General features: G+C 53.8%; 1 protein-coding gene across 6 annotated transcripts in view; it reads right to left on the bottom strand.

Annotated features, from left to right (window-relative positions):
- CDH23 (cadherin related 23) overlaps positions 1-25737 on the bottom strand; it is a 419472-nt gene that overhangs the window by 151875 nt on the left and 241860 nt on the right. For 4 of the 6 annotated variants that reach the window (XM_025397736.1, XM_025397735.1, XM_025397732.1 and 1 more), the window contains 2 exons: positions 17157-17306; positions 16520-16678 (listed from right to left, as the gene is read on the bottom strand). In XM_025397736.1, coding sequence (XP_025253521.1) covers positions 16520-16678; positions 17157-17306 — 309 coding nt within the window. Of the gene's footprint in view, positions 1-16519; positions 16679-17156; positions 17307-19279; positions 19286-23358; positions 23365-25737 lie in introns of all 6 variants that reach the window. The other 2 variants (XM_025397731.1, XM_025397734.1) reach the window with 2 other exon arrangements.

Genomic DNA, 25737 nt, shown 5'->3' on the forward strand with positions numbered 1-25737 from the left:
GAGGAGAGGCACAGAGAAGACGCATGCAGAGACCAGAGTCCTGCAGCCACAGGCCCTGAACGCCTGGAGCCTCCAGAAGCTGGGAAAGGCCAGGCAGGATTCCCCGCTCAGCCTGAGGAGGAAGGACAGCCCTGCCAGCCCCTCCATTTCAGATTTCTGACTCCACAGCTGCAGGAAAATACATTTCTGTAGTTTTAAGCCACCCAGCTGGTGGCACCCTAGGTAACAGATACAGGTGGTACCCAGGGAAGGGGCAGGGGAGCAAGATGCTCACAATCAGAAGGGACTTGGGCCCTTTCTGGGGCCAGTTATTAAGTTGGGATGATGTGATAGAAGAGGAAAAGGGGAGGGGCCGGAGAGATGTGGGGACAGACACGGTGTCTGAGGCTCAGTTAAGCGGGACCTTATGAGCTGAGGAAATGAGAGAAGGGGGCAAAGACAGTCCAGTCAACCCCCTGGGGGTGCAGTGAAACCTGGGCCGGTAACGACGCCTCCCACCATGACAGCATCTTCCCAATGTCCCCACCACAAGACATAAGTCTCACACCCTCCTTCCTCTCCCCTGCCCTGTGGGATACGAAGGTGTCAGGCAGCCCCCGGTCTAGTGGGAAGGTGCAGAGAGGATACCTGGGTGGGGGCTGGTCATTGCCTATGCTCCAGGGACACGTCCTCACTCCAAGGTGACTTGGTGCCTGGCAGGACAACCCCTACGCCTTGTCACTGGCGGGCGCTGATTGGGCCGGCACATGCGGCTCGCTAATGAACCATATTGATTCCACATTCTTGTGTTGTCTCCCTAAATGGCAAGCCACACATCTGATAGATTAAATACCCACACGATTGCCCGCCTGACATCTCCGTCACTCCACCCGCAGGTCCCTGATGAATTTTACAGCCCCACGCTGCCAGAAGAAATTAAGGTCAAAGTCCCACGCAGGAAGTATAAATCACCCATGATCTCTGAGACCAGCAGAGGGCTGCGGGCCCAGCCCCTCACTCACCTGGGCCCATGCAGCCCAGGGCCGCACCATGATGGTGCCGCTGGGTTCTGTGTGTGCGCACAGGGTCGGAGGGGGCACACTGGGTGGGAGGAGGCACGCAGGGTGGGAGGGGTACGCTAGGAGCACCCACGGCCAAGAAGCAGCCCTCACTCCCAGTCCCCTGACATTTAGGTTTCCTGACTCCTCTGCCCACCCTGCCTCAGTTGTCAGAATGTCCTAACGCAGGCTGGAGAAACCCACTGAGAGAAGAGCCGCCTATCTCATTTATTTGCTTCCCAAGGAATCCAAAACACTGTGGCCTCAGTGGTTTAAAAACGTCCCCGGAAGGTGGAGAGGGCCCAGTAACATTCTCCCCATTTTGCAGATGGAGAAATGGAGGCGTTCAGAGAAAAGGGGCTGGCCTGAGGTCATTCAGTGAGTCAAATGCCTCAATCTTCTGACTGCCAGTTTGTAGGTGGCGATACAGTGGAAGCCTAAAGGGCTCTTTTGTCCTGGCTTTGTTCTCCTTTTAGGTGGGTGGGTGGGATTCTTCTGCAGGAGGCTGGGCCGGCAGAGGGAGCGCTGGGCCTGGGTTCAGCTTGGATGTCGGCTAATCCAGTTCAGTTTCTGACTCATCATATCTCAGCCCCTCGGTTTTGCCAGGCTGTCAGGGAGCAGTTCAGTCTCCATGAGGGGGCTGCACTGCCCCATGGTTAAGGGAAAGAATTTTGGCATCTTGGAGACAAGGGGGTTTGTGCCTCCATTCTGCCCCTTCCATGGGGGTGCGGTCTGACACAGAGCTACCTTCTCTGAAACTCAGTGCTCTCATCTATAAAATGGGGAGGCTAATTTCGACCTCACTAGGTTGTCATGAGGCTTCGATAACACATGTGACAGGAGCGCAGCTTGGCGCCAGGTTCTCAATATTAGTATCCATCATTTGATTAGCACCTGGTCTGTGTCAGGCACTGGGCTAAGCACTTTACATGTATGATTTCTCTCAAGCCCACATAATTCTATAATGAACTATCATCACCCCCACTTCCAAAAGAGGAAATGGAGGCACACAGAGGTGATCTGGCAGAGACTAAACAGCCATGCCTTCCCTAACTTTCACAAATTAACAGAAACTGATTTTTTTTAAGGTGGACACAATGCTACTTGGCTAAAATGCTAAATTTCCCAGCCTCCTTTGCAGCTAAGCACAGCCACATGAGATGAAATTTTGACCAGTGAAGTGAGATGAAAGCAGAAGTTTGCAAAGTACTTCCAGGAAGTATCCTCAAAAGGGAGGGGAGGTTCCCTTTTTCACTTCCTCCATCCTGTAGCTTAAGAGACAGATGTGATGGCTGGAGTTCTGGCAACCACCTGGGACTGTGAAGATGAGGAACACACCCTAGGGATGGTGGAGAAGAGAGCCAAAGGAGCCGCCCAAGGCTGCTCACCTGTATACTGCTTTTACATGGGAGAAAAATACACCTTGATCATATTTACACAAGTGTTTTTGGGGTCTCTGTTGCTGGTGGCTGTACTGGCTCATTGTTGATACAAGTAACCTATTCAAAATCATAGCTCAGAAATGGCTGAGTCAGGCCAGGCGCAGTGGCTCACTCCCGTAATCCCAGCACTTTGGGAGGCCGAGGGGGGCAGATCATGAAGTCAGGAGATTGAGATCATCCTGGCCAACATGGTGAAGACCCATCTCTACCAAAAATACAAAAATTAGCTGGGTGTGGTGGCACGCACCTGTAATTCCAGCTACTCAGGAGGTTGAGGCAGGAGAATCGCTTGAACCAGGGAGTCGAAAGTTGCAGTGAGCTATGATCACGCCACTGCACTCCAGCCTGGCAAGAGAGCGAGACTCCATCTCAAAAAAAAAAAAAAAAAAAAAGGAAAGAAAAGAAAAGAAATGGCTGAGTCAGAGTAAACCTGGGTGGTCTAAGTCTGGAGGACAGGGTCTTTATCCCTTTGCTCCCTGTAGTGAACACTGGAGAAACAAAGTTGATACTACCTTCCTCCTCCTCATCAGATGGTGAAGCAGAGAAGGCTCCTTCTAGAGAAGTTCAAACTTAGTTTAGTTGAACATCTATCCATTAGTTGGTCATGAAATCAATCTAGTGGTTCATGGTTAGCACTTAGAAAATGAAATCTAGCAGAATTAAATCAGAAAACACTAGAGTGTATTATGACATGTATTCAGGAAGTACTGCTTTGCTGGAGATAAGTGTCCGTGTGAGTATGTGTCCTGGGTTATGAAATTAAATGTCGTTTTTATGACAGGCATATGGAACTTTGAGCCACTCCAGAAACAAGCTGGTAGGAGCCACAGCTACTATCCCCACTACAGAGATTACAGAGGGAGATTAAGCCACCTCAAACCCACAGGCCCAGCTCAACCTCTCCCTAAACCTCTGTGGGGCCTCCACCCACCTGCTCTAGGCTTTCTCCCAAATGTTCCCTGGACAAACTCGCACGCCCAGTTCCCAGTGGCTACTTCTGTCACTCTCTCCCCTCTCTCCCCTGTCACCTGAGTTCCAGGGCTCATAACCTTCCTAGCTCATGGCACTGGTGGACTCTGAACGGGCATTTGGTCTGCAGCATTTACAAACTCATTCTGGCCCTGGCCACTGGTACAGCTGCCCATTGTCCCCTGGCCCAGGGGGTCCATTTTCTTCGCTCTGGTGTTCTCTGAGCCATTGTCTGAGCAGGAACAATCAGCAGCGAACCTACTGAAGGGTGACTTCTGACAGGCGCAGAGCACAGGGCGTCACGGGCTCTCTGTGCTGGAGGTGACTGTCTACAGGCACAGTCACGTGCTGTTGGAACAGGGGGCCTTAGTAAGTGGTCCAGCAGAATCCCTTCCTTTTCCAGATGAGGACGCTGAGGCCCCAGTGAGCGGCTCCCACCTTGCAAGTCCACTTTCCCTGGACTCTGGAGACAGCCAACTCCAAAAGGCTGGAGCCCAGCTTGGGAGGTGAGCCCTGAGGGTGACTGGCAAATGGAGGGGAAGTCAGGGGCTTTGGAGTCAGACCATCTGGGGTCTGAATCCCGGCTTGGCTGCTCACTAACTGGCTGGCCTGGGACAGGCCACTCACCTCTCCCGGTCTCGGCTTCTTCTACACAATGGGTACAGAAGAGACAGGGAACACCCTGTAAAATGTCTGGCATTCACTAAGCTCACACCGCTGCTTCACCAGGCCGGGGGTGAACACAGCATCCTCTTGTTTTGGCAGAGGGGCAAAGGTTAGCCGCAGACAGAGCTGCTCGGTCAAGGATGGTAGATTCTGGAGGTGCTGGTGACAGAGGCTGTGGAGTGCTTCAAAGGCGGAACAGGCAGTGAGGCCTTAAATCAATTTACCCAAAATCAATTTGTTGAATGACCAATCAGCGGAAAACCATCAGACCTCACACAAATACACAAGGTCCAGGATAATTCACTTCCCAGGCAGAGGCGGGGGCGCCCCAGCCGCAGTGGAGGAAAGGTGACGCCTGCTGTGCTCTCTCTCTCTCTGTCTCTCTCTCTTTCTCATTCTCTCTCTCTCTTCTTCTCTTTTCCCTCTCCATCTCTCACTCTCTCCTCCCTCCCTCTCTCTTCCTCTTTCTCTCTCTCTACCCCAGTCCTACCTCTCACTCCATGCCATTTAGGTTTCACAGACAGATATTTAGATTAAAGAGATAAACACAGGCGAGGGGCCCTGAGGCCTGACAGACAGAAGAACTTCGGTTCTGTCAATCACCGACAGCCAGCTCAGCCTCCTCCAGCTCCCACCCCAGGCCCTCTGAGGGAGATGAACAGAAGTGCCTGTTAAATGGGCCCAGAAGTACATCCATAGACACCTCCAAATGCGGGGAGAGTGTGTCCACAGAGGCCTTCCAGGCCAGCTTGGGGGCAGGGCTGCAAAGACCTACTATTTACTCTGTGTGTGTGTGTGTGTGTGTGTGTGTGTGTGTGTGTGTGTCCCTCTCTCTTTAGACTCCCTCTTCCCCTCCCCAGGCTGCAGATAAAGAATTCAATTTTCTTTTAAACGGTGGGGAAATTGGAAGAGATTTTGTTCTGTTTAAACACAGCTGGAGTCTCAGGTCTCAAGGGTTTGAGAACAATGAGATCAATTAAGATGCCAATGGTGGGGGTGTCAGGAGGGGGTGGGGAGGGAGAATACCAGGCAGAGGTTGCTGGCAAATGCGCTGGAAGGGCTGGGCCGGCTCTGGAAGTCCAGCTCCTGATGATTCTCGGGCAGAGGCGCAAGGGCTGTCTTCCCTGCTCTGACCAGCTTGTCCTCTTGGTTTTGCTAAAGCCTGCGGACTGGACCTGCCCCTTGGGCCTTGTTATCATCTCCCAGGCTTACTAAGAATTCATGTTGGCAATTTTTGTCATCAGCTTTATACAATGGTAGAATCAAGTCGATTCTGGCCTATGACCTGGCCTATGACCTGGCCATACATTATTTCACAGCATTGCTGAGATAGGAATTACTCTTCCCATTTTATGGAGGAGAAAATGGAAACCCAGAGCCCTTCAGTCACCGGCTCAAGGCCAACCTGCAGGCAGGAAGCTAAGGCAGGACCCCAATCTGCCTTGGGCCTACTTGCAGTCCTTTCCACTTGATATTCGGGACGGCGCAGTCAGTCAGGCGGAGATGGAGATGCATGCACCTTGCTGGCCTGGGAAGGAGAAGAGCGAAGCAACTCCAGCAAGGGTGGGGAGAGGAGGGTGGAGCAGCAGGAGGGATCTGGACTTCCACTGTCCCCACCTGCAGGTTGGAGCCTCATCCCTCCCTGGCTTCTTACAGTAGCCTCAGGGCGGGTCTCCAGCTTCCACCCCGGTCCCATCCGTCCCCTACCCCAGGCCTATTCTCCACTGAGGAGCAGCGAGGTGACCCATCCTCAGGGCTCTCCTAGACTTGCTACCCACGAGGGGCTCCCGGGCCTCATCACCTCCCGGCCTCTATGCCCCTCCTGCTCTCTGCACACCCACCAGCCAGGCTCTTGCTCAGAGCCTTTCACTTGCATCCCTCACCTGGGTTACTCTTTCCTGGATTTTCAACCTGGATCCCTGCTGGCTTCCTTCCAGGTTGTTTCATCTCACTTTCCAGGAGAAGCCTGTCCTCCTGCACCACTTGATATAACAATGCAGTAGCAACCCCAGCCCTGCCACTCCCTGCCCCTGCCCCTGCCCAGTCGTATTTCCCCACACCGCTCATCCCCACCCCACCGGCTCCGACTTTCCTTGTTCATCATCTGCCTCCTGCCCCTGGAACAGACAGGGAACTTGTCTGGCTCACCACTGTCATTCCAGGCTTAAATAGTCACTGGATTTGCATCTGGAGGGCACCCTTTGTCCCAGAGAGTGCATAGTTCTGCTCTGGGAGGGGAAGGAGGAGAGCAGACAATCCAAGGAGACACAGGGGCTCCCAGAGGGCCAGGAAGGCCCAGGGCAACTGGCTCTGACCAGCAGCAGCCAGGGAAGCAGGGTCAGCTCCCACCCACCTGTCTACAGGGCCAGACTGAAAGGCAGGGCAGATTTCAGTCTTGACCTTGGACTTGTATGCCCTGATTAGGACTAGGAGGCCCAGGGGATCCTCGAAGCTGGTGGCCATTACACCTCCCTACCCTTGGCCTGGGTCCCTGGGCTGGGGTCTGCAGCCCCAGGGATGCCTGACCTATGAAGGGCATTCAGAAGGCCTCCAGCCCATCTTGGACTCAGCAGGAGATTAAGGTCCGGAGAGGGGAGACAATGGGACAGGGTTACTCGGCAAGTCAGTGGCCTGGAAGCCAGGCCTTGGGGTTCTCTGGCCGGCAGTCTTCTCGGTGACATGCTTGTCACCTGAAGGGATGTTGGAGGAGCATGGCACAGAGAGTGAAATGTGGGATCATGAGGCTTCAGGCTTGGACAAGCATCTCGGATGCCAACGGCCTGGGTGGTTTTGTGTATGTAGTTTTCCCTCTCTGTGCTTCATGTATCCTCACGAGGCCTCTGCTAACCTTCTCCTGCCCACATCCCTTCCTCCAGCAGCTGCCCTAGATACCCCAGACCACCCCAGACACCAAAGTAGGAGTCCAGCCTACTTTGTGTTGCACACACCAGGGGTGGGGCCCCCAAGATAGAGAGAACCTGCCTGGGGAAGGTTTTCAGTGGCGTGGGGAAGGAACACCTGCCAGAGAGCCCTCGTACAGGGGTGGGAAGAGCCGCAGACAGCAAGACACACAGCATGCTGGGGCCCCAGAGAAGAGGCAGAGGAATTCCAGAGAGAGGACACATGCCAGTTACCAGGAAGAGAGGGCTTTTTAAGGCGGGGGTGCTGCCAAGGGGACTGGCCCTTAGGGTCAGTGGGTTTTGATGGTCTCAAATAGGAAGGAGGGAGAGGCAGGCAAGTAGCAAGCAAAAACGCCGTGGCAAGAAAATGCTGAGGGTTGCAGGGGTGTGGAGGATCTGGGTGGGCAGGAGAGAAGGGTGTGAGGGGTATGGGGGCAAGGGCTGGAGAGCAGCTCAGGGCCAGGCTGCGGAGGCCTTGATTGCCAACCCAGGTCTAGAAGGCTTGAACTCCACTGGCCAGGGAGCGCCTGGGGTAGCAGGGATCACTGTCTTTTCCCTTCCCAGTCACTGAGAGCTTGTCCAAGGCTGGAAATGGGATTTGCAGGCTTCCCTTCTGCTCTCCTGCTTCCTTCTGCACCCTCCAGGAGGAGGCGAGGGAAACTGTGGAATCACGGCACTGTGCTCATGCGTGCCCGCTCAGAAGTGGTATGGAAAAGTGATCTCTGAGTGACTCTGTGACATTTACATTTGTGTAAATTCTGGGACATTCTCCCCATTGACAGCTGGGGAGATCTGTCCTCTCCCCTTGGATCTGGACTTGCCCTGGTGACTTAAAAATCAACAGAATTCAGCAGAAACGATGCAGTGTGACTTAGAGGCTGGGTCGAAAAAGGCCACGCAGCTTCTGTCTGGCTCTCTTGGGACACTCCTCCCCCAGAGGCCTCCCCTGGGGTGCGCCTGCTCAGAACTCCCATGCTGGGAGATGCCGGGACACGTGGGGAGGCCACATGTAGGTGCTCGGGCCACAGTCCAGCTGCACTCACCCTTCAGCCAAATGAGCCAAGAGCACAGGCATGGCAGGGTGAGAACACCGTCAGAATGGATCCTCCAGGCCCTCTGTTTCCAGACTCCAGCTGGTCAAGTCACCTCAGATCCCAAGGAAAGAGAAAGCCTCCCTGCCGCACCTTTTCTGTATTCCTGACCCACCAAATCCATGAGCCATTTGTATTAAAAACGACTGTTGCTTTATGCCACCAAGTTTGGGTGGTTCCTTACGCAGCAATAAGAACAGAAGCAAGCTCTGTGGGAACAGAAGGCCCCAGCACTTTAGCCTTTGCTGACTGTTAACTGAATGTAGGGATGGATGAAAACCATGGAGAGGCACTGAGTTTATTTGGGCAGAGGACGATAAACTCCTGTGCCAGGGCAAGCCACGTAAGCTGCAGGGCCCAGGGCAACACGAGCACGCAGGGCCCGCTGTTCAGAAATTATCAGAACTTCAAGATGGTGACAGCAGAGCATTCAACCAAGTTTGGGGCCCTTCTGAGTCCACGTCCCCAGACCACTGCACAGGTAGCACACCTGGTAGCATGTATTCTCTGCCTCCCTCCGAAGAGTCTTGGTTCTCACCTGCAAGCTTGTTTAACCTTTCTCCGTGTTCTGGCCCTTGAGGCTAGAGTCTATGTGTTGGCTTCCCAGGGCTGGGAACAGACAAAAACTCAACCAACGCACCAACTGAGAGGACCCAGAGTCCAGGAAGTCACAGCCAAAGGCAGAAAATCTAGGAACTGAGAGAGCTAAGCTTCAATAACAATGCTCTCTGAAGCTCCACTGACTCCCAGATAAGACAGAACAAACCTTCAAGCTGGATAAGAGTAACAATAACTGTACTAGCAATCACACCTGCCATTTACCCAGTGCCTTCTAATACACAAAATGCTTTAAATGCCCCATCTCTTTTCACTGTGGGATAAATATTATTGTTATTCTCTCCACAGCACACTCTGGAAACTGAGGGTCAGGACACAGCTAAGCACCTGCCCAGGGCCACAGAGACAGCAGGCAGCAGAGCCAGAATTTGAAGCTGGGTCTCTGGTTCCAAAGCCTTGCTCCTATAGCAAGGTTCCCTCCTGCAGTAGTAGATACAGCTGAGAGGCTTCCACAGATGTTGCAGAGCTACATGTCCTTCTGCTGGGGGCCAAGGGACCAGGGAGGAGCTGGGGTTTGCCCCAGGGAGCACCAAGACTAAGACAGGCAGTGAACTGGCTTCCTGGATCATCTGGCTGGGTCATTAGGTTTCCAGCACCTTGAGTGGGCCCATGTTAGACTTCTTGGATTCAGCAGCACGGAGGGACAGGGGTGATCTCTGAGCCTGAAGGCTGGGGGTGTCCTGGCAGTCACAGAGCAGGGGGAGAGGCCCTGCAGCCTTACAGCTAGTGGAACAGGCCTGCTGCATTTGAAGTCCTCCAGGATTGAAGCTTGCCTTCACCAGGGCCAGCCCAGGGCAATGACATCACACCCACCTTTTCCTTGTGGGGTCAATGCTGTGGGTGGGAGGGGAAGGAGAGATGGGGACAAACAGCAATGGGGCTGACATTGATGCAGCAGGGCTGTCTGCTGATGTGGCAGGGGAGGAAGGCTGGCCTGGACCAGCAGGAAACGCCAGTTAGCTCTGGCAGGGGGAAGTGAAGTCTTTGGGAATATTCCTGAGACTTCCAGATGGGAGCTGAGAGAGAAGGGGTAGGGCAGGAGACAGGCTCTAGAGGACAGTGGGTGGGTGGGGACCTTTGCAGGGTGGGTGGCTCGTTCATGTTGCTGGGCATGAAACTAAACAGCAAGAATGGCTCCTCTTTCTCTTTGGACAGTGCAAATTGGAATTAAAGCCTTACTAACCCAGAAGGGCCTGAACCAGCCCCTGGCCCAGTCATCTTACTGGGACCCAGAGGTTCAGTGACTAGCCAAGGTCACCTGGCTGCCTGAGGCAGGGCCACAGCTCCGAGAGTGGTGTCCCTGCCCAGGGCCCAGGTTCCCTGGAGGCTCAGCCAGGAGGCCAGGCATGACTTGCTGACATTTCCAGTGTGTGTTCCTAGCCAGCCTCTGTGCTGTGTCTTCATGAATCATTTCATTTGACTCTCACAACAATCCTCCAAGGTAGGCACCTAACAGGTTGTCTCCCACAGCTCACAGAAGAGGAAACTGAGGCCCAGTGTCTCGTCCAGGGTCCACTGCAGCAGAGCTGGGCTTGTCCACAGGCCGAAGGGGTGGTGGGCAGCCAGGTGAGACCCTGAAGGCCAATGATGAAAATACCCACTCCTGCCATCTGTAAGACTTACCTATTTACACCACATCACTGCACTGGGTCTCCCGACAGTCCAGCACTGCGGGCTGGGCAGGTACTACTTTCCCGTTTCATAGGACGAAAGCCAAGTCCCAGAGAAGAAGTGACCAGTTCACAGTAAGACAGGATTGCAGGGACTCCCTGGATGGCTTGTGGCCCTGCCCAAGATGCTGCCAGTCTCCCAAGGATGGGCTGGGAAGAGGGGGCAGAGAGATGAGAGAGGAGGAGGCCTTTTGGCCACCTCCAGCCAGTCCTGTCTGTCTGGAGCTGAGAGGTGGAGCTCTAGCCACCGGCTCAATAAACCACAAGCTGGTCCTGGGGCCCCACACCTGCCCAGTCAGGACTCTTCAGGGCCTCTCCTTCTTTCTTGGCTTCCTCCAACTGGGGAAGAAGCCTGTCTTGTCTGAAGTCCATCTTCTGCCCATTTCTGCCATGCCCCACCCCCTGCAGGAGGGAGAGAAGGCCTTGGAGCTCAGGGGCGCTGCCACCCTTCCTCAGCACACTTCACGTCTTCCACTGCCCAGAGGACATGGAGCTAATAAATATAGGGACATATGCCCCATGCTGCAGGAGGCCAGGCTGGCTCCTCGCATATCCTAGGTACAACCTCTGCCAGCTGTTTCCCAAACACCTGCCACCGTCACAAGGATGGAACAGGCAAAGGGGTGTGGACAGTTGGATATAGGCCTTTCCCACTATCAGAACAGCATCCCAATGGGCACACGGTGGGGAGTATCAATCTGGGAAGAAGAGAAATAGCCAAGCCTCTTGTGCTTCAAAGGAGCAGGACCCCACTTTCCTGCACATCACACACGCCCCTCACTGCACTCCAGCCACAGGGCCTTTGCACATGCTGTTCTCTCCTCCAGGGTTTTTTTGTTTTGTTTTTGAGATAGGGCCTCACTCTGTTGTCCAGGCTGGAGTGCAGTGGATCACGGCTCACTGGAGTGCAGTGGATCATGACTCACTGAAGTCTCAACCTCCTGGGCTCAGGTGATCCTCTCAACTAAGCCTCCACAGTAGCTGGAACTAAAGGTGTATGCCACCATACCTGGCTAATTCTTTTTTTTCTTTTTGTGCAGAGTTGGGGTTTTGCCATGTTGCCCAGGCTGGTCTTGAACTCCTAGGCACAAGTGATCCACTTACCTTGGTCTCCCAAAGTGTTGGGATTCCAGGCATGAGCCACAGTTCCCAGCCTCTTTTCTCCAATGTTATTCCCTATCTGCCTTCACCAGTTAATGCTTACTCAAATGCCACTTCCTTAGGGAAGCCTTCCTGGACCCCAGGCAAGGTCAGGTACCCTGTTAGAGGTTCTCGTAGCTCCCTGATCTCTCCATCACAGCAAGTAATACTCAATGTAAAGATTCATTTCGTACTTAGTCCAGCTTTCCTGTAAGACTGTAAACTTTATTATATTTGTTTATTTATTTGAGACAGAGTCTCACTCTGTCGCCCAGGCTGGAGTGCAGTGGTGCAATCTCGGCTCACTGCAAGCTCCGCCTCCCAGGTTCACGCCATTCTCCTGCCTCAGCCTCCCGAGTAGCTGGGACTACAGGCGCCAGCCACCACACCAGGCTAATTTTTTTTTTTTTTTTTTTTTGTATTTTTAGTAGAGACAGAGTTTCACCATGTTAGCCAGGATGGTCTCGATCTCCTGACCTCGTGATCTGCCTGCCTCGGCCTCCCAAAGTGCAGGGATTACAGGTGTGAGCCACCGGGCCCGGCCGACTGTGAACTTTATAAGACTCACATCACCATGTGTCCTCAGGGCCATGTGCCTAGCACATAGCAGGTATTCAACAAACATTTATTGAATGAATGAATGAATAAATGATTAGATTACTCTTGCACCTCTTGTACTGCCCAGTAGTACTCACAAACCCTGCCAGGCCCCAGACACTGGCCAGGCTGCAGGGCTGCCCCAAGCCTAGCAGGGTCCCAGGATAAGACACTCCCTGGTCTTCTCATCTGACTTCTATTGCCAGCTCAGGAGGCAGGACTGGAAGGTGTGAATCACAGAGCAGCCTGCGATATGAGAGAGAACAAACCACACAACCTAGAGGATGGGGAGCCACCAGCATCATCCATGCATCAGCACAGGCACATACATGTACACACACGTGTGCACATATGTATGCATATAGTGTGCGCACATACCCAAATGCATGTAGTTGTAACATGCATGTGCACAGGCACACATGCACACACACGTGTATATTACATACACATACTTCTGAGTATACACAGCCGCAAACACATGTACATGCACAGGCACAAAAAACATGCCTGCCTACACACACCCCCATACACATCCCACAAGCATACCTCACATGCCTGCCCACATATACACACATGCATCCCCGCACATCCTTCCTCTGTGTGATCACCCTTCAGAGCACATTCATCCTGAACCCTCCCTCCTTCCAGGGAGCCTTTCCTAATGGAGACGGCTCTGGGCTGCCTTGGTATTCCTGCTTCCCTGAGCAAAGTGCTCGAGTATCTCTGAAGCGGTTTCTCCATCACTGAAAACACACACAGCTCTGTCCCCGGAGCACCTTAGGGCTCAGAGATGTGAAAATTCACCTGGTGGTGCCACAGGCCCTAAAAGTCTTGAGTGTCACGGAAGAACACACTGCCTGGAGCGACCCTGGGACCTGTCCCCACGGGTACCGCAGACAGCACTTTCCAGCTCCTCTCTTTACCCTCAGCTCTGAAGGTTGCTGAAAGGGCTAGGCTCAGTGGTCCCACATAGAACCTTCTGGATGGGCGGCCTCGTGGTTAAGAGCCTGTGGCTTGGGAAATGGAGTCGCTGTGTGAATCCAGTTTAGTCACTTACTAGCCCTGGGGCCCTGAGCAAGTTACTTAACTCCCCGAGCCTCATCTATTTCCTCATCTGTAAAGTGAGAATAACAGCACCTACTTAACAGGTTAGAGATACAGTTGGCCCTTGAACAGCACGTGTTTGAACTGTGTGGGTTCATTTACACGCAACATTTTTTTCAACCAAATTTGGATGGCAAATACAGTATTCCAGATACGCAAAATACCTGTATACATACAGAAGGTGGGCTTTTTGTACGTGTGGGTTCTGCCAGCACAGACTGTGTGCGTGGGGGTGTCCCCACTCTTTTCCTGCCACCAGTGGGAGCTCATTTTGCTGTAACTGGGGGCCATAAGGTCCAGGGAGCTGGGAGGTGAGAAAGTCTGGCCCTTCCACCCCTGCCAGGACACCTGGGCTGGTGGTGACAGCCCTTCCTATTCCAGTTTCCCCAAGCCATGTTAAATACCACCTTCCCCCAGGACAGGTGACTAGCCACTGAAGCAGGGCCACGCCAGGATGGGGGCTGGGGACGCTCTGCTCCTGCCTTCAGTGCAAATTAAAACATTTCCTTTTCTTCATAATTTTTTTCCTGACACAACTGCCCATGAAACATTTTAATAACATCCCAGAAAAGGTCAGGGGGAAGGAATTTCACAGTCCCTGAGCAGGCAGCCATAACTTCAGCCCCTCTTATGGCAGAGGAGTGGAGAGATTGGGCTGACCCGGGTCTGAGCAGAGAGCTGCCGGGTGAGGGAGGCCAAGAGCAGGGCAGGGCAGTGTGGAGGTTGTGGCCAGGAAATACCTCGGGGAGACTGGGAGAGGAAGGGGGTTGGGTGGGTCACCCAGGATGCTTTTATATCCCCTTTACAGGAACAGAATTCCAGTTTAGTCACTACTAGCTCTGGGGCCCATTTTGCAGATGAGAAAATGAAGGCACTAAGAGTGGCATGGATAGGCCAGCACGTGGGGTCCCCACTGTCCCCCTGCAGGACCTGAACTCCTTTAGGCATACAGTCCCGCTGTGAGAGCTGTTACCTGATGAAATGGGCCCTCACCCTTCATGGTTTCATAAACCCTGGGGCTGGGAGCTTGAGAAGGTGGTGGGTGAGGCTTGGATGAAGGAAGCCAGGAACCCAGGGAGGCTGGCCGGATCTGCTCGTTCCGAGCGACTCACAGAGGAGGCTGAGCTCAGGCCCAGCAGCTGCCCCAGTTCTAGATAAAAACCTGGCATGAGGGGCTCGGCTCACATTCACCAAAGCCTGCTCCCCAGTGCCAGCCCCAAACTGGACTAGGCCTGACACAGCTGTCCTTGGCACCACCGACTGAGGGATGCCCCTTCTCACATTTCGTATCTCCTCCCTGCTCCATAGGTTTTCCCCATCCCTTTCCAAGGACCATGGGAACTTGGGACTACAAAGTGAGGAAACTCTGTCCCAAGCAAGAACGCCAGGGAGGAATCCCCTGACACCCACTGAGCCTGGATCTGACACTAGAATTCTTTGCCGCATGGTCCCAGAGCTGCAGGGCACAGAGCCTCCCCTCCACTCCCTGAGGCCTCCAAGGCACAGGCTGTTGGCTGCCCTTTACCCAGTCCTTCGAAGGTGGGTGGTAGGTAAAGACACACACTTTGGGTCCAGAAGGCCAGAGCCTCTGGCACTTGCTCTCTGGCTGGGCACTGAGAGGCTGGAGGAGGGTCCAGGGGGCCTCAAGCACCTGGTGATTTATTGTAGGGAGTACCTTCGTGAAAGCTGGAGGAATCATGAGCTAGAGACGCGGGGGTTGGAGGAAACAGCTGCTGCAGAATTATTGTTTTCGTCTGACAGCCTGACTAGCTAAACATCTGTTTGAAATATTAATAACTGTCAGATGGGAAGGGCCTGGGGGCTCAGTGCAGTTTCACACCATCTGTCTGTAGAGTAAACACACTTCAGAGCGGGGTCTTGGTATCACAGGCAGTGTCTCTGCTTGGAGTGGGGAAGGAGCAAGAAATGGAAGCAAGGACTCTGGGGGCCCCAGGTGTGCAGGGAGGAGAAAGCAGTGAGTTAAACTCCATGACATTTATTGAGCACCGACTATGGGCAAGACTCTGAGCTTGTGTGGCACACATCTACCACTTGGATCTGCTTAGCATTCAATCCCTTGTCTTAGAATAGAAGCCCCTCCCCCATTCTCAGCCAGTGTGATTCGGGCGGGGCTGACCCCAACCCCTGGGTCCACTAGGGGGAGTGTGATCCCTCCCCGGCATACCAGAATCAGGATTGGTTCCAGGATGGCCCAACCAACTGGGCCGATGAGAATCTGCTGGAATTACTGCAAAAGAATTTTTCCCACTAGGGTTGATAAATTGGTAAGAAGTCAGCCTAGATGTGCTGGTGCCCCTCTTTGCCAATACAAAAAAGCAGAACCTAGTGTTGAAGACTGAGCCCTGCTCAACTGAGTGCCTGGATGCAGCCACGCCTGAAATCACTTACACTTTTTATTTTATTTTTTATTTTTATTTTTGAGACAGAGTCTTGCTATGTCGCCCAGTCTGGAGTGCAGTGATGCAATCTCGACTCACTGCAACCTCCACCTCCTGGGTTCAAGCGATTCTCCTGCCTCAGCCTCCCTAGTAGCTGGGACTACAGGCACATGCCACCACACCTGGCTAATTTTTGTATTTTTAGTAGAGACGGGGTTTTGTCGTGTTGGCCAGGCTGGTCTCAAACTCCTGACCTCAAGTAATCCGCCCACCTTGGCTTCCCAAAGTGCTGGGATTACAAGCGTGAGCCACCGCGCCGGGCCTGAAATCACTTGTACTTTTGAGTTACGTGAGCCGATCCTTTTTCGCTTGAACTACTTAAGGGTTTCTGTCCCTTGCAAACAAGAGTACTGACAGATACAGATGACACTGGGAGGGCCCCTTGTCAAAGGACAAGTCCAGCCATGGGCAGCTAGGGATGCCCAGGCATCCCCCCGGAGCCCATCCCTCTCTGGTGCCTATGCTCACATGGAGAGGGTCGCCCTTCTCAGAGATGGCCGGCACCTTCCCGCCCACTGGAGGGGGCTTCCAGGGCTCCTGGCCCACCCTCACTGAGTCTCTCTTGGGGAAAGATAGAAAATCAGTGTCCTCAGTCCAGTCTCGTCTCCCCCCAGGTTGGCTCATTTTCCATATTGCCGCCTAGACCAAGGGAGCCCCACCCTGAAGAGTCCAGAAACTTTATTTAATACACCAACAAACACAGCTCAGGGATTTGGGGGCGCCTCCTTCCCTGATTGCCCAGGTCCCTTGGACAAAATCCCTCTGGATGCCTTACCGCAGTCGGCCCCGGAGAGCTCAGTAACCCTGTGGGAGAGCGGGGACTCACCAAGACTGTCAGCACAGAGGTCCCCACGGTGACGTTCTCGTACAGGCTGATGTTGTACAGCGGCTGGCTGAAGATGGGCCGGTTGTCATTTTCATTGATGAGAGTGATCTTCACCTTGGCATAGCCCACATGGTCAGGCACACTCTCATTGGCAAAGAGCTGGGTGTGCAGAACAGGGGCCCAGGTAAGCTCCCACATGTCCCCTCCCAGAGTCCTTGTCCCTATAAGTCCTATCCATGCCTTTGCCAGCCCCAGCCCAGATCACCTGTTAAGAGTCTCTGCCCATCCCAGCTGTGTGCTACTGCGAACCCATCTGTCATTGCTCTAGGGATGGCCGCTGATTCTGCTAGGGCAGGAGGAGCTAGCAGGGGCTGATCTGGCAGGATATGGGCTACAGAAGCTCCTGATGGGAGTCTGGTAAAATTCCACTTAATTCCTGGACATATCCTTGTCCTTCTTGGAAAAGGGAGGCTCAGCCCAGCCCCTGCCATCTCTTGGAGGGCTTGTCTGAGTCAGATCCACAAGGGAAGATGGGCAGCAGTGGAAGGTGGGATCTAAGGCAATCTTCTACCTTACCCTTGCCTCCCCTGAAATCCACCCCCACCCTACTCCAAAATGCCAGTGAGTGTGGCCTTACATCAAAGTCGTAGCGGTCCACGGTCTCGTAGTCCAGTGGGATGGCCACCCGAATACGAATGTCCGCCTTCCCTTGGACGGAGGTCGGGGAGATGATGAAGTGGTGGGAGTTGTTCCCCACCAGATACACCTCAAACATGCTGTTCAGGCCCTGCGTCAAGAGTGCAGAAGAAGCCATCAGGAAGGGCACAGTGGCCGAAGCCCAGACCCAGATGGAGAAGCAGAGGCCCCTGGAGAGTGAGCCCGGAGCTGCTGTGGTTGGGGCGGTGGATGAGGTGCTGGGACAGAGCAGGGCTTTCCCAGCGCAGTTCCGAGACTCCATGACCTGCCCATGTCTAGGCCCTCTGGAAACCTCCTCTGGCTCTCTTTGCCTTCCTTGTGCTGTCGGATGCCCACAGTGTCCCCTCCAGGTGGTTTGGTTCACTTTCCATCTCCTGCTCCCTTTCTCTGCCCCAGTGACCCCAGCTGCGGAGGGACCGGCCAGCTGCACGACCCAGCAGCGAGAAAGAAGAAGGAGGAGGAGAGAGGATGCGAGGGGAGTGGAGGGAAGAGAAGCGGTTAAGCGGCCACAACAGGCTAGGGCAGGAGAGGACACAAGGGACGCAGATGCTGTTCTTCCCCTCCTCCTCTGGAACGTGTCCATCAGGGAGAACACTGGTTTGCTGACATGTGAAATGGGAATAACCCAGAGACTGAGTGGCAACGTGAACTGCCAGGGACCCCACACTGTGGCCAGTTGCAGGGGGGCCCTGGATCCCAGGCTGAGCACAGGGTGGCTACCCCTATCACATGTTCTCCCGTGTCCTGGAGGTCCTAGCCCGTCGTTTCAGGGATGTGGGTGCCTCACTCAAGTTCAGGTGTTTCTGATTATTCTAACCAGGGCTGTGGCTCACAGAGCCCCTCAGATGCCACCTGACTCTCCTCACTCAAAGCATGTGACGTGACTGACGTCTCCAGGTCAGCAGGAGGACACATGGCTGAAGGCGGGAGATTCAGCTTACTGACTCCCCTGAGGTCTGGCCTGCTCAGAAAGTGATTCTACTTCCTCTTCCTGCCTGCACTGGGGCAAGGGGATCACCTGCATCCCCAAACTCCCCTCCAACTGGGCAGGTAGCCTGTGATGTGTAAGAGCCTCCTCCTGACCCCTCTTGTAGGTGCCTAGTAGGTCATTGACCTTGGCTGTCAGTCCAGAGGCAGAAGCTCTGGCTTATGGTGCATAGCCCACCCCTAGCCCAGTGGCCAACTCAGCACATCTGCACATGGGCCCTTTTCTCTTGAACCAGTGGCTGGCAAGGGAAGCCTACCCTCACTTCTTGGTTGCTTAGGGGATGTTGTGGGACTCCTCTCGGAAACCTGTTCCTGGTGAGAGGGGGCTGCCAGGTCACCCTGGCCCCAAAGACTCTCCATGGTCCAAGGGGATATTCCCTGAAAGGCTGGTTCCCATCCCGCTCAGGGCAGAGGGGGAATGATCAGGAAATGATACGCCCAGTGAAGCCTGAGAGTTCACAAGATTCATGGGCCCCTGGGGCTGCCCCCGAGATGCTCGAATGCACTTGTGGAGTGAATGCACGCTAATGTTTACCCATCAGTCTCCTGGGTTTTTCCCATTTTAGCAAACCGGCAAATGCCCTTGCTGCATTTAGACTTTTCTAAGAGGCTGGAGACAGACCTGTGCCCTGTTCCTGGCACAGAGGTTTGGATGGAGAGGTGGAAGCTGAGCTCCCTGAACCCTCTCTTGCCAATTCTGGGGTCCAGGCAAGCCGCAGGGCTCCAGGGCCTCAGTCCAAAGCGGCTCCCCAGGGGATGTGGGGGCAAGGCTCCTCTGGGCCTGTCGAGCTGTGGAGGTTGCAGCGCTCCCTGTTGTGGAATGCGTCCCGTCAGATGGAAGGGACCAATTAAATGCCCGAAGGGGCACTAATAGCTGAAGCCAGCAGGGTGTGACAGCTTTGAACAGGTGACACCAACTCCTCTCCTTCCCCTGAACCTTCGATCCCTCAACCACAAGAGCTGGGGGCCTGAGAGGGTGGGGGAGGCAGAGCTGTGCCCTTTTCAAAGCCCCCTCCCCACTGTGCCCACCATGAGCCCTCCCCAAGCCCAACCCCTGCCCTTCCGAGGCTCACTTACCAAATTCTGTCAGTGGGAGTCGGTCAGTCAAAGGATATGGAGACAGACAGAGGGAGCCGGAGAGGTATGGAGAGGAGGAAGAAACCAGAGAGAAAAGGCGGTGAGACCCTGGGTCATGGGAGGGGAGGGACCCCGGGACCACACCCTAGAGGAGCAACTGTCCCCGGCCTCTGATGGGCTATAGCTTCTGGGGTCCGGAGGAGGCGTATTGTGTGAGTGTGCACACGCGTGTGCTGGGGAGTAGAGAAGAGGGACAAGCGTGGGACCCAGAAGGAAGAGGCTCAAGGGCACGAAGGGTGATGAGGTGAGAGGAGGAGGCAAGGGCTCCTGTCTCCCTGATCTCTGCCCACTCTCATCCAGAAGGCCTCAGTGTAGGCTGGGATGGGGGGGGCCATCCCTATATCCTACATCCCCGGAGCCTGGATAAAATCCCTGCAGGAAACAGCCCCAAACACTGCCATGTTTTGATTTTCCTAACATAAAAAATGTCAGAGACATGATGAGCAGAGGCATGGCAAATTTTCCAGATGTTAAAAGTGAAAGAGGCACACACGCCTCTCCCATTCCCCCCGAGCCCAGGTACCGATGAACCTCCCAGGGCAGCCACCACACCCCATTCCTGGGTCTCTTTCCCCAGGAAATCCATGCCTATATGAGTATTATGGGTACATGCCACCCTGCTGTGACACTAACAGCATGCTATGCACATTGCTCTGTGTTCAATATTTTCACTTACAACTACATCTTGGTGATTGGTCCATAACTGTGCATATAGATGATGATGCGAATGAGGACGCTAATAACATAGCACCTACTCTTGGTCAGGCACTATTCTAAACACTTTGTAAGTATTTGCTTCGTTTTCCTTAATGGCTGCAGAGCACTTGCATCACTGGGTTACAGTTCCCTCTGTGATTATTCTGGAATGTCGGTAGCCCCTTGAGGCTGTAGACCATGCCTCAGGCAGTGAAGATTCCCCAGCAGACCATGACACACAGTGGGTGCTCAGGAAGTGACTGGGCTCCAGCAGCTCTTCCTTGTGTGTTACTGCTGCTCCTCCCATGGGCCCCTCCAGTGGAATTGAGTTCACAGAGGTTGACTGAGCAGCCCATGGTTGCATAGGGAGCTGGTGGCAGAGTGGGGGATAAGAAGCTGGGCCCAGGCCGGGCGTGGTGGCCCACACCTGTAATCCCAGCATGTTGGGAAGCGGAGGTGGGTGGATGACTTGAGGTCAGGAGTTCAAGACCAGCCTGGCCAACATGGTGAAACCCCATCTCTACAAAAATACAAAAAAATTAGCCGGGTGTGGTGGCACACGCCTGTAATCCCAGTTACTCGGGAGGCTGAGACAGGAGAATCGCTTGAACCCAGGAGGCGGAGGTTGGAGTGAGCTGAGATCATGCCATTGCACTCCAGCCTGGGTGACAGAGTGAGACTTCATCTCAAAAAAAAAAAATAAAAGAAAAGGAAAAAAAAAAAAAAAGAAAAGAAAAAAGAAAAAGAGAAAAAGAGGCAAAGAGGCTGGGCCAGCTCCTGGGCCAGTGGACCTTCCCACAACCCCACGCTGCTGTCCCAGCCAAGGAAGTAGAGCTCAGGTCTGATGCGGGCATTCCCCAGTGGCGGCTGAGTCTACAGTGTGAAATGTACTGGCCATGCAGTCAGCAATGTTAGTTACCAGAGCAAACTGAGATGTACCATCTGAGCACTCCAGGGCCCAGTCTAAGGGGAGGACAAGCAGGGGAGGTTGCCCCAAGAAGGGGAGTTCTGAGCTGTTGTTAGGAACGAAGGAAGGTATTATTATTACTATTATTATTTAGATGGAATCTTGCTCTGTTGCCCAGGCCGGAGTGCAGTGGTGCGATCTCGGTTCACTGCAACCTCCACTTCCCAGGTTCAAGCGATTCTCACACCTCAACCTCCTGAGTAGCTGAGACTACAGGTGCATGCCACAATGCCTGGCCAATTTTTGTGTGTGTATATACATATATATTGTTTCTTTGGTAGAGACGGGGTTTCACCTGTTGGCCAGGCTGGTCTCAAACTCCTGACCTCAAATGATCCGCCCACCTTGGCCTCCCAAAGTGCTGGGATTACAGGCATGAGGCACTGTGTCTGGTGGGAAGGTATTATTTTTGGACTCTTTTGGACTGGCAGAAAAGGGATTCCAGGTGGAGAAAGTAGCTTTAAACACAGAGTTCTTGATCTTTACAAGTCTCAGAATCACCTGCAGATTGCTCTCCCATTCTCCTTCCTCCCCCGGGAATTCCTGATTCTGTAGGCCTGGGTTGGGGCCTGTGACTTTGCATTTCTAACCAGGTTCCAGGCGATGCTGATGCTGATCTGAAGCCACCCTTTGAGGAGCACTGTCCTAAGTAAAGGCATGGAGTGTGGAGAAGAATCATCAGTGACTTATTATTTGCAGAGAGTCTATGTCAAGAAGCTTGGAGTCCCAGGCAGATACCCACCCGAGGATGGCATGATTTCCATGAGCAAGAAGGAGCCACTCTAAGCTCTGTAGCAGGTGAGAGGGAGGTGACCTTGCAGCCACATGCAGGTCATACTGGTGCTGCCCTCCTCACCCTAAATGCACATCAGAATCACCAGTGGAGTTCTGAAAAGAAATGCAGATGCCCAGAGCCAGTGTGTCATCATCTCTGGGGACTGGGAAAAGCTACATTTTTCCGACGCTCCCCAGGGAACCACATTGCGCAGCCAGGGTTGGGAAGACATCACTGGGCAGGGAGAGTAGCTCTGAGGCACCTATAGGAGTTGAGAAAGAGGTGAGCAGTTGGAGAGGCATAGAGGGGTAGTTCTCCACCTGGGGAGCTTTAAAATACCCCCTGCCTATGCTGCACCCTAGACCATGGAGACCAGATTGGGGGAGGGGGTGGAAGCACAGGCATCTGCATTCTGTAAAGCTCTCCAATTATTCATTCCAAAGTGTATCCAGGGATGAGAACTACAAGGGTAAAACAGTGGTTCTCCAAGTGTGGTCCTGGGACCACAGCATCAGCATCACCTGGAGCTTGTTAGAAATGCAAAACTGGGGCCATGCCCAGATCTTCTAAGTCAGAAACTCTGGGGATTGGGCCCAGCACTGTTTTCTTTTCTTTTCTTTTGTTTCTTTTCTTTTCCTTCCTTCCTTCCTTCCTTCCTTCCTTCCTTCCTTCCTTCCTTCCTTCCTTCCTTCCTTCCTTCCTTCCTTCCTTCCTTCTTCCTTGCCTCCCTCTCTCCCTCTCTCCTTCCTTCCTTCCCTCTGTCTCTCTCTCTTTCTTTCTTTCTTTTTTTTTTTTCAGGCAGAGTCTTGCTCGGTTGCCCAGGCTGGAGTGCAATGGCGTGATCTCGGCTCACTGCAACCTCCGCCTCCTGGGTCTCAGTCCAAGCGATTCTCCTGCCTCAGTCTCCCGAGTAGCTGGGATTACAGGCGCGTGCCACCACGCCCGGGGAATTTTTGTATTTTTAGTAGAGACAGGGTTTCACCATGTTGGTCAGGCTGGTGTTGAATTCCTGACCTCGTGATCTGCCCGCCTCAGCCTCCCAAAGTGCTGGGATTACAGGCAGGAGCCACCGCACCCAGACCGGGCCCAGCACTGTTTTAACAAGCCCCTCAGGCATTCTGATGCTCACTAATGTCTGAGAACCATTGTGATAGAGTGATGCTGGGAAGAAGCAAGACCGAACTGAAGAGAACTGGCCTGTAAGGTACGGTGGATGAGCAGAGAAGGCTTAGGAAGAACCATGTGTCGGCTGAGGCGGCACCAATCGTGTGCAGGCTGAGGTCAAAAGTGAGGGACTGAAAAGATGGTGTGAGCTCAGTGATGTCTGAGCTTAAAGATGCCTGGAAGATGGTGTGAGCTCAGTGTAGCTTCTGGTTAACTACCTGGTGAGGCAGGAGCACCCAGAGGGGACAAGCCCTCGGGACAGCTTCCTGACCCCTTTAGGAGAATTCTTCGGGTCTCAATGAATGAGACTTGCTCCCTTCTCCTTGATCTGCTGCCAGGGGCTGGAAAATCTCACTCGGGCCAGACACTGCAGTGGTCAGGACACATGTCCTGAGACCCTCAGGATCACCTACTGACCAAGTCCTCTAAAATGCTCAGCCTGTTCCTTCCAGAACTTTACCAGCTGGCCAATGCCTGCTTGGTCTGGATTTGTGACTGTGAGCCCTCAGGATGGGTGTGTGTGAGAGAGATATTCCAGTTTGCTAAGTTGATGCAAAACCCGTACTGATCGCAGTCCTGTGCTTCTGAGCCGTTTATGACAACAGCTTCCATTTGCAAAGCCCAGCTACCATAGAGGCGTCACACACCTTAACCAGAATCCACACAATGGCTCATAGACAGCGTCAGTCCACTCCTTTTCTTGGAGAAAGAAACTGGGGCCAGAAAAGGTAAGTGTTCCAGCCACACAGCAGCCAAGGAAGGCTTGGAACTCAAGTTTGCCCCCACCCTCCCCTCGCAGTCAGAGCTCTTAACCACCCAGCTCTCCTGGCCCTCCCACTACAGAACACTGCTCCAAGTGCGATGCCAGGAGCTGGCATAGTGAACCCCTCCCTGTGCCACACGTGGCAGAAGGACGCCCACAAGCACCTCAGCTCAGGTCAGGGCACGAAGCCCAGACTAGAGGAGGGCATACCCCCCTCCCTGCTCCTGCTAGGCCTTCTCCATGCCCTTGTCCCACAGGGGGCTAGGGTACTGCCTTCATGGGGTGGAGGTGTGGAGGACGCTGGAGGGGCTCTTGGAGCTGCAAAGGGGCGATTTCGTTGGAAGGGAGATAAAGAAAAACATCAAAAGGAGCCCTAGTGTGTGTGGAGAGGAGCCTGTGGATTAAATTATCCTCCAGCTGAGAGAGGTGATGAGAAGGCTGATAGCGCCCACTGCGGGTCTGGGAGCTGAGCCACCACAGGCTGGGGAGCTGGCAGCTGCCCGCGGGGAGGCCGAGGCGACAGCTTAGCTTTATTTACTTCTTGGGAGGGGAAGGACACATGAAATCTCTCCTGGCTCCCTGCCGGTTCCTCTCCATGTGGCTCCTGCACTTTGCTCCTGAGGCTGCAGCCTTTCTACCCCCACGAGGGCAGCGCCTTATCAGCGGCTGCCAGGAGCACTGCCCCCCAACTTCCCTAGGCCTTGCCCTCCCTGCCTCCCACTCTTGGAGGTGGGGGATAGCTTCGAGAAGGGTCAGAGGAGCCACTGCTCCCTCCAGGTCTCTGAAATCGGAGGGGCAGATTTCAGGCTGGCCCTGCCGTCGGGCTGGGTGGCTTGACTTCTGAGCATGGCTTTCCTTGGTCATCACCTGAGGGCTCGCAGCACTGGCACATCCCTCTGCAGGTGGCCTGGGCCCCCAAAGAGAGGAAGGCCTGAGCCGGCCTCCAGGCTCCCTCCTGCACATGAGGCCTGCAGATGCCTCCTTTGTCTCTCTGGCTCTTGCCTGGCCCTCCCCATCCTGAGGCACTGCCCTGCTATTGCTCACACTAGCTTGCCTCTCCAGGATGTTTGTCTCTCTCTGCCATCAGTCAGGGTGGCCCCTGGGTTAGGGACCCAGTGGCATGATGCAGTGTTAAGACAGCACAGTTCAATGTTGAGGAACAGGCTGGGTCACTTCCTAGCTGTGTGACTTTAGACAACTCACTTCCTCTCCTGAAGCCTCAATGTCCTCATCTGTGAAGTGGGGAGGGTAAGCACACCTCACAGAATTGAATGAAAACAGTATCGTTTCTCTGCTCCCCCATGTTTTATAAGCATGTGAATTGTGTTTTTCTGACTAAGTCAGGAAATTCCCTATGGCAGGGACCTTGTATGTTCTTTTCTTTGTACCTCAAATGCTAGGGGACCGTCACCCAACCCCATAAACTACAATGTGCCCTTGGAGGAGACCTTAATTCCTTTTCACGGAAGAGGAAGGACCAGGGTCATGTGAAGGCAGGGTGGACTCAGGAGCCACAGCAAGGACCAAGGCCACCTTTATGTTTGGGGTCGGGGGTTAGGGGGATGCTGGGGCAAGATAAAGGGCCAGGGCTCTCACGAGGCACCCGGGGAGTTCTGGGTGGTGGTCTGGTGTGACACCCTCAGCCTAAGCTGGATTGGGGTTGGGAATCTGGAGTGCAGAGTGGGGCCCCCAGAGTCAGTGCCACCCTCACTGAAACCAACCCTGTCCCGAACTCAGGTCTGCCAGGGAAGAGCCCCATGACCTGAGCTTCCAGGGTGTAGAACCTTGGAAGCCACAACATCTGGAGTTGAGCCTAGGCTCAGGCACTGCCTTTTACAGCTGTGTGATTTTTGCATACACGATTTTATACCCTTGAGCCTCTATTTCCTCATCTGTAAAATGGGAAGAATGCAGCCTACTTGATAGGGTTACTGTGGGTGAGCTGCCAAATTTTGGTTAAGCATCTGGGATGGAATAAGTGTTCAATAGAGGAGAACTGTTATTGTTCTAGGAGTAGTGGGGGTAGGAGAGGA

This window comes from Theropithecus gelada, chromosome 9 (assembly GCF_003255815.1).
Source record: "Theropithecus gelada isolate Dixy chromosome 9, Tgel_1.0, whole genome shotgun sequence".
NCBI lineage: Eukaryota > Metazoa > Chordata > Mammalia > Primates > Cercopithecidae > Theropithecus > Theropithecus gelada.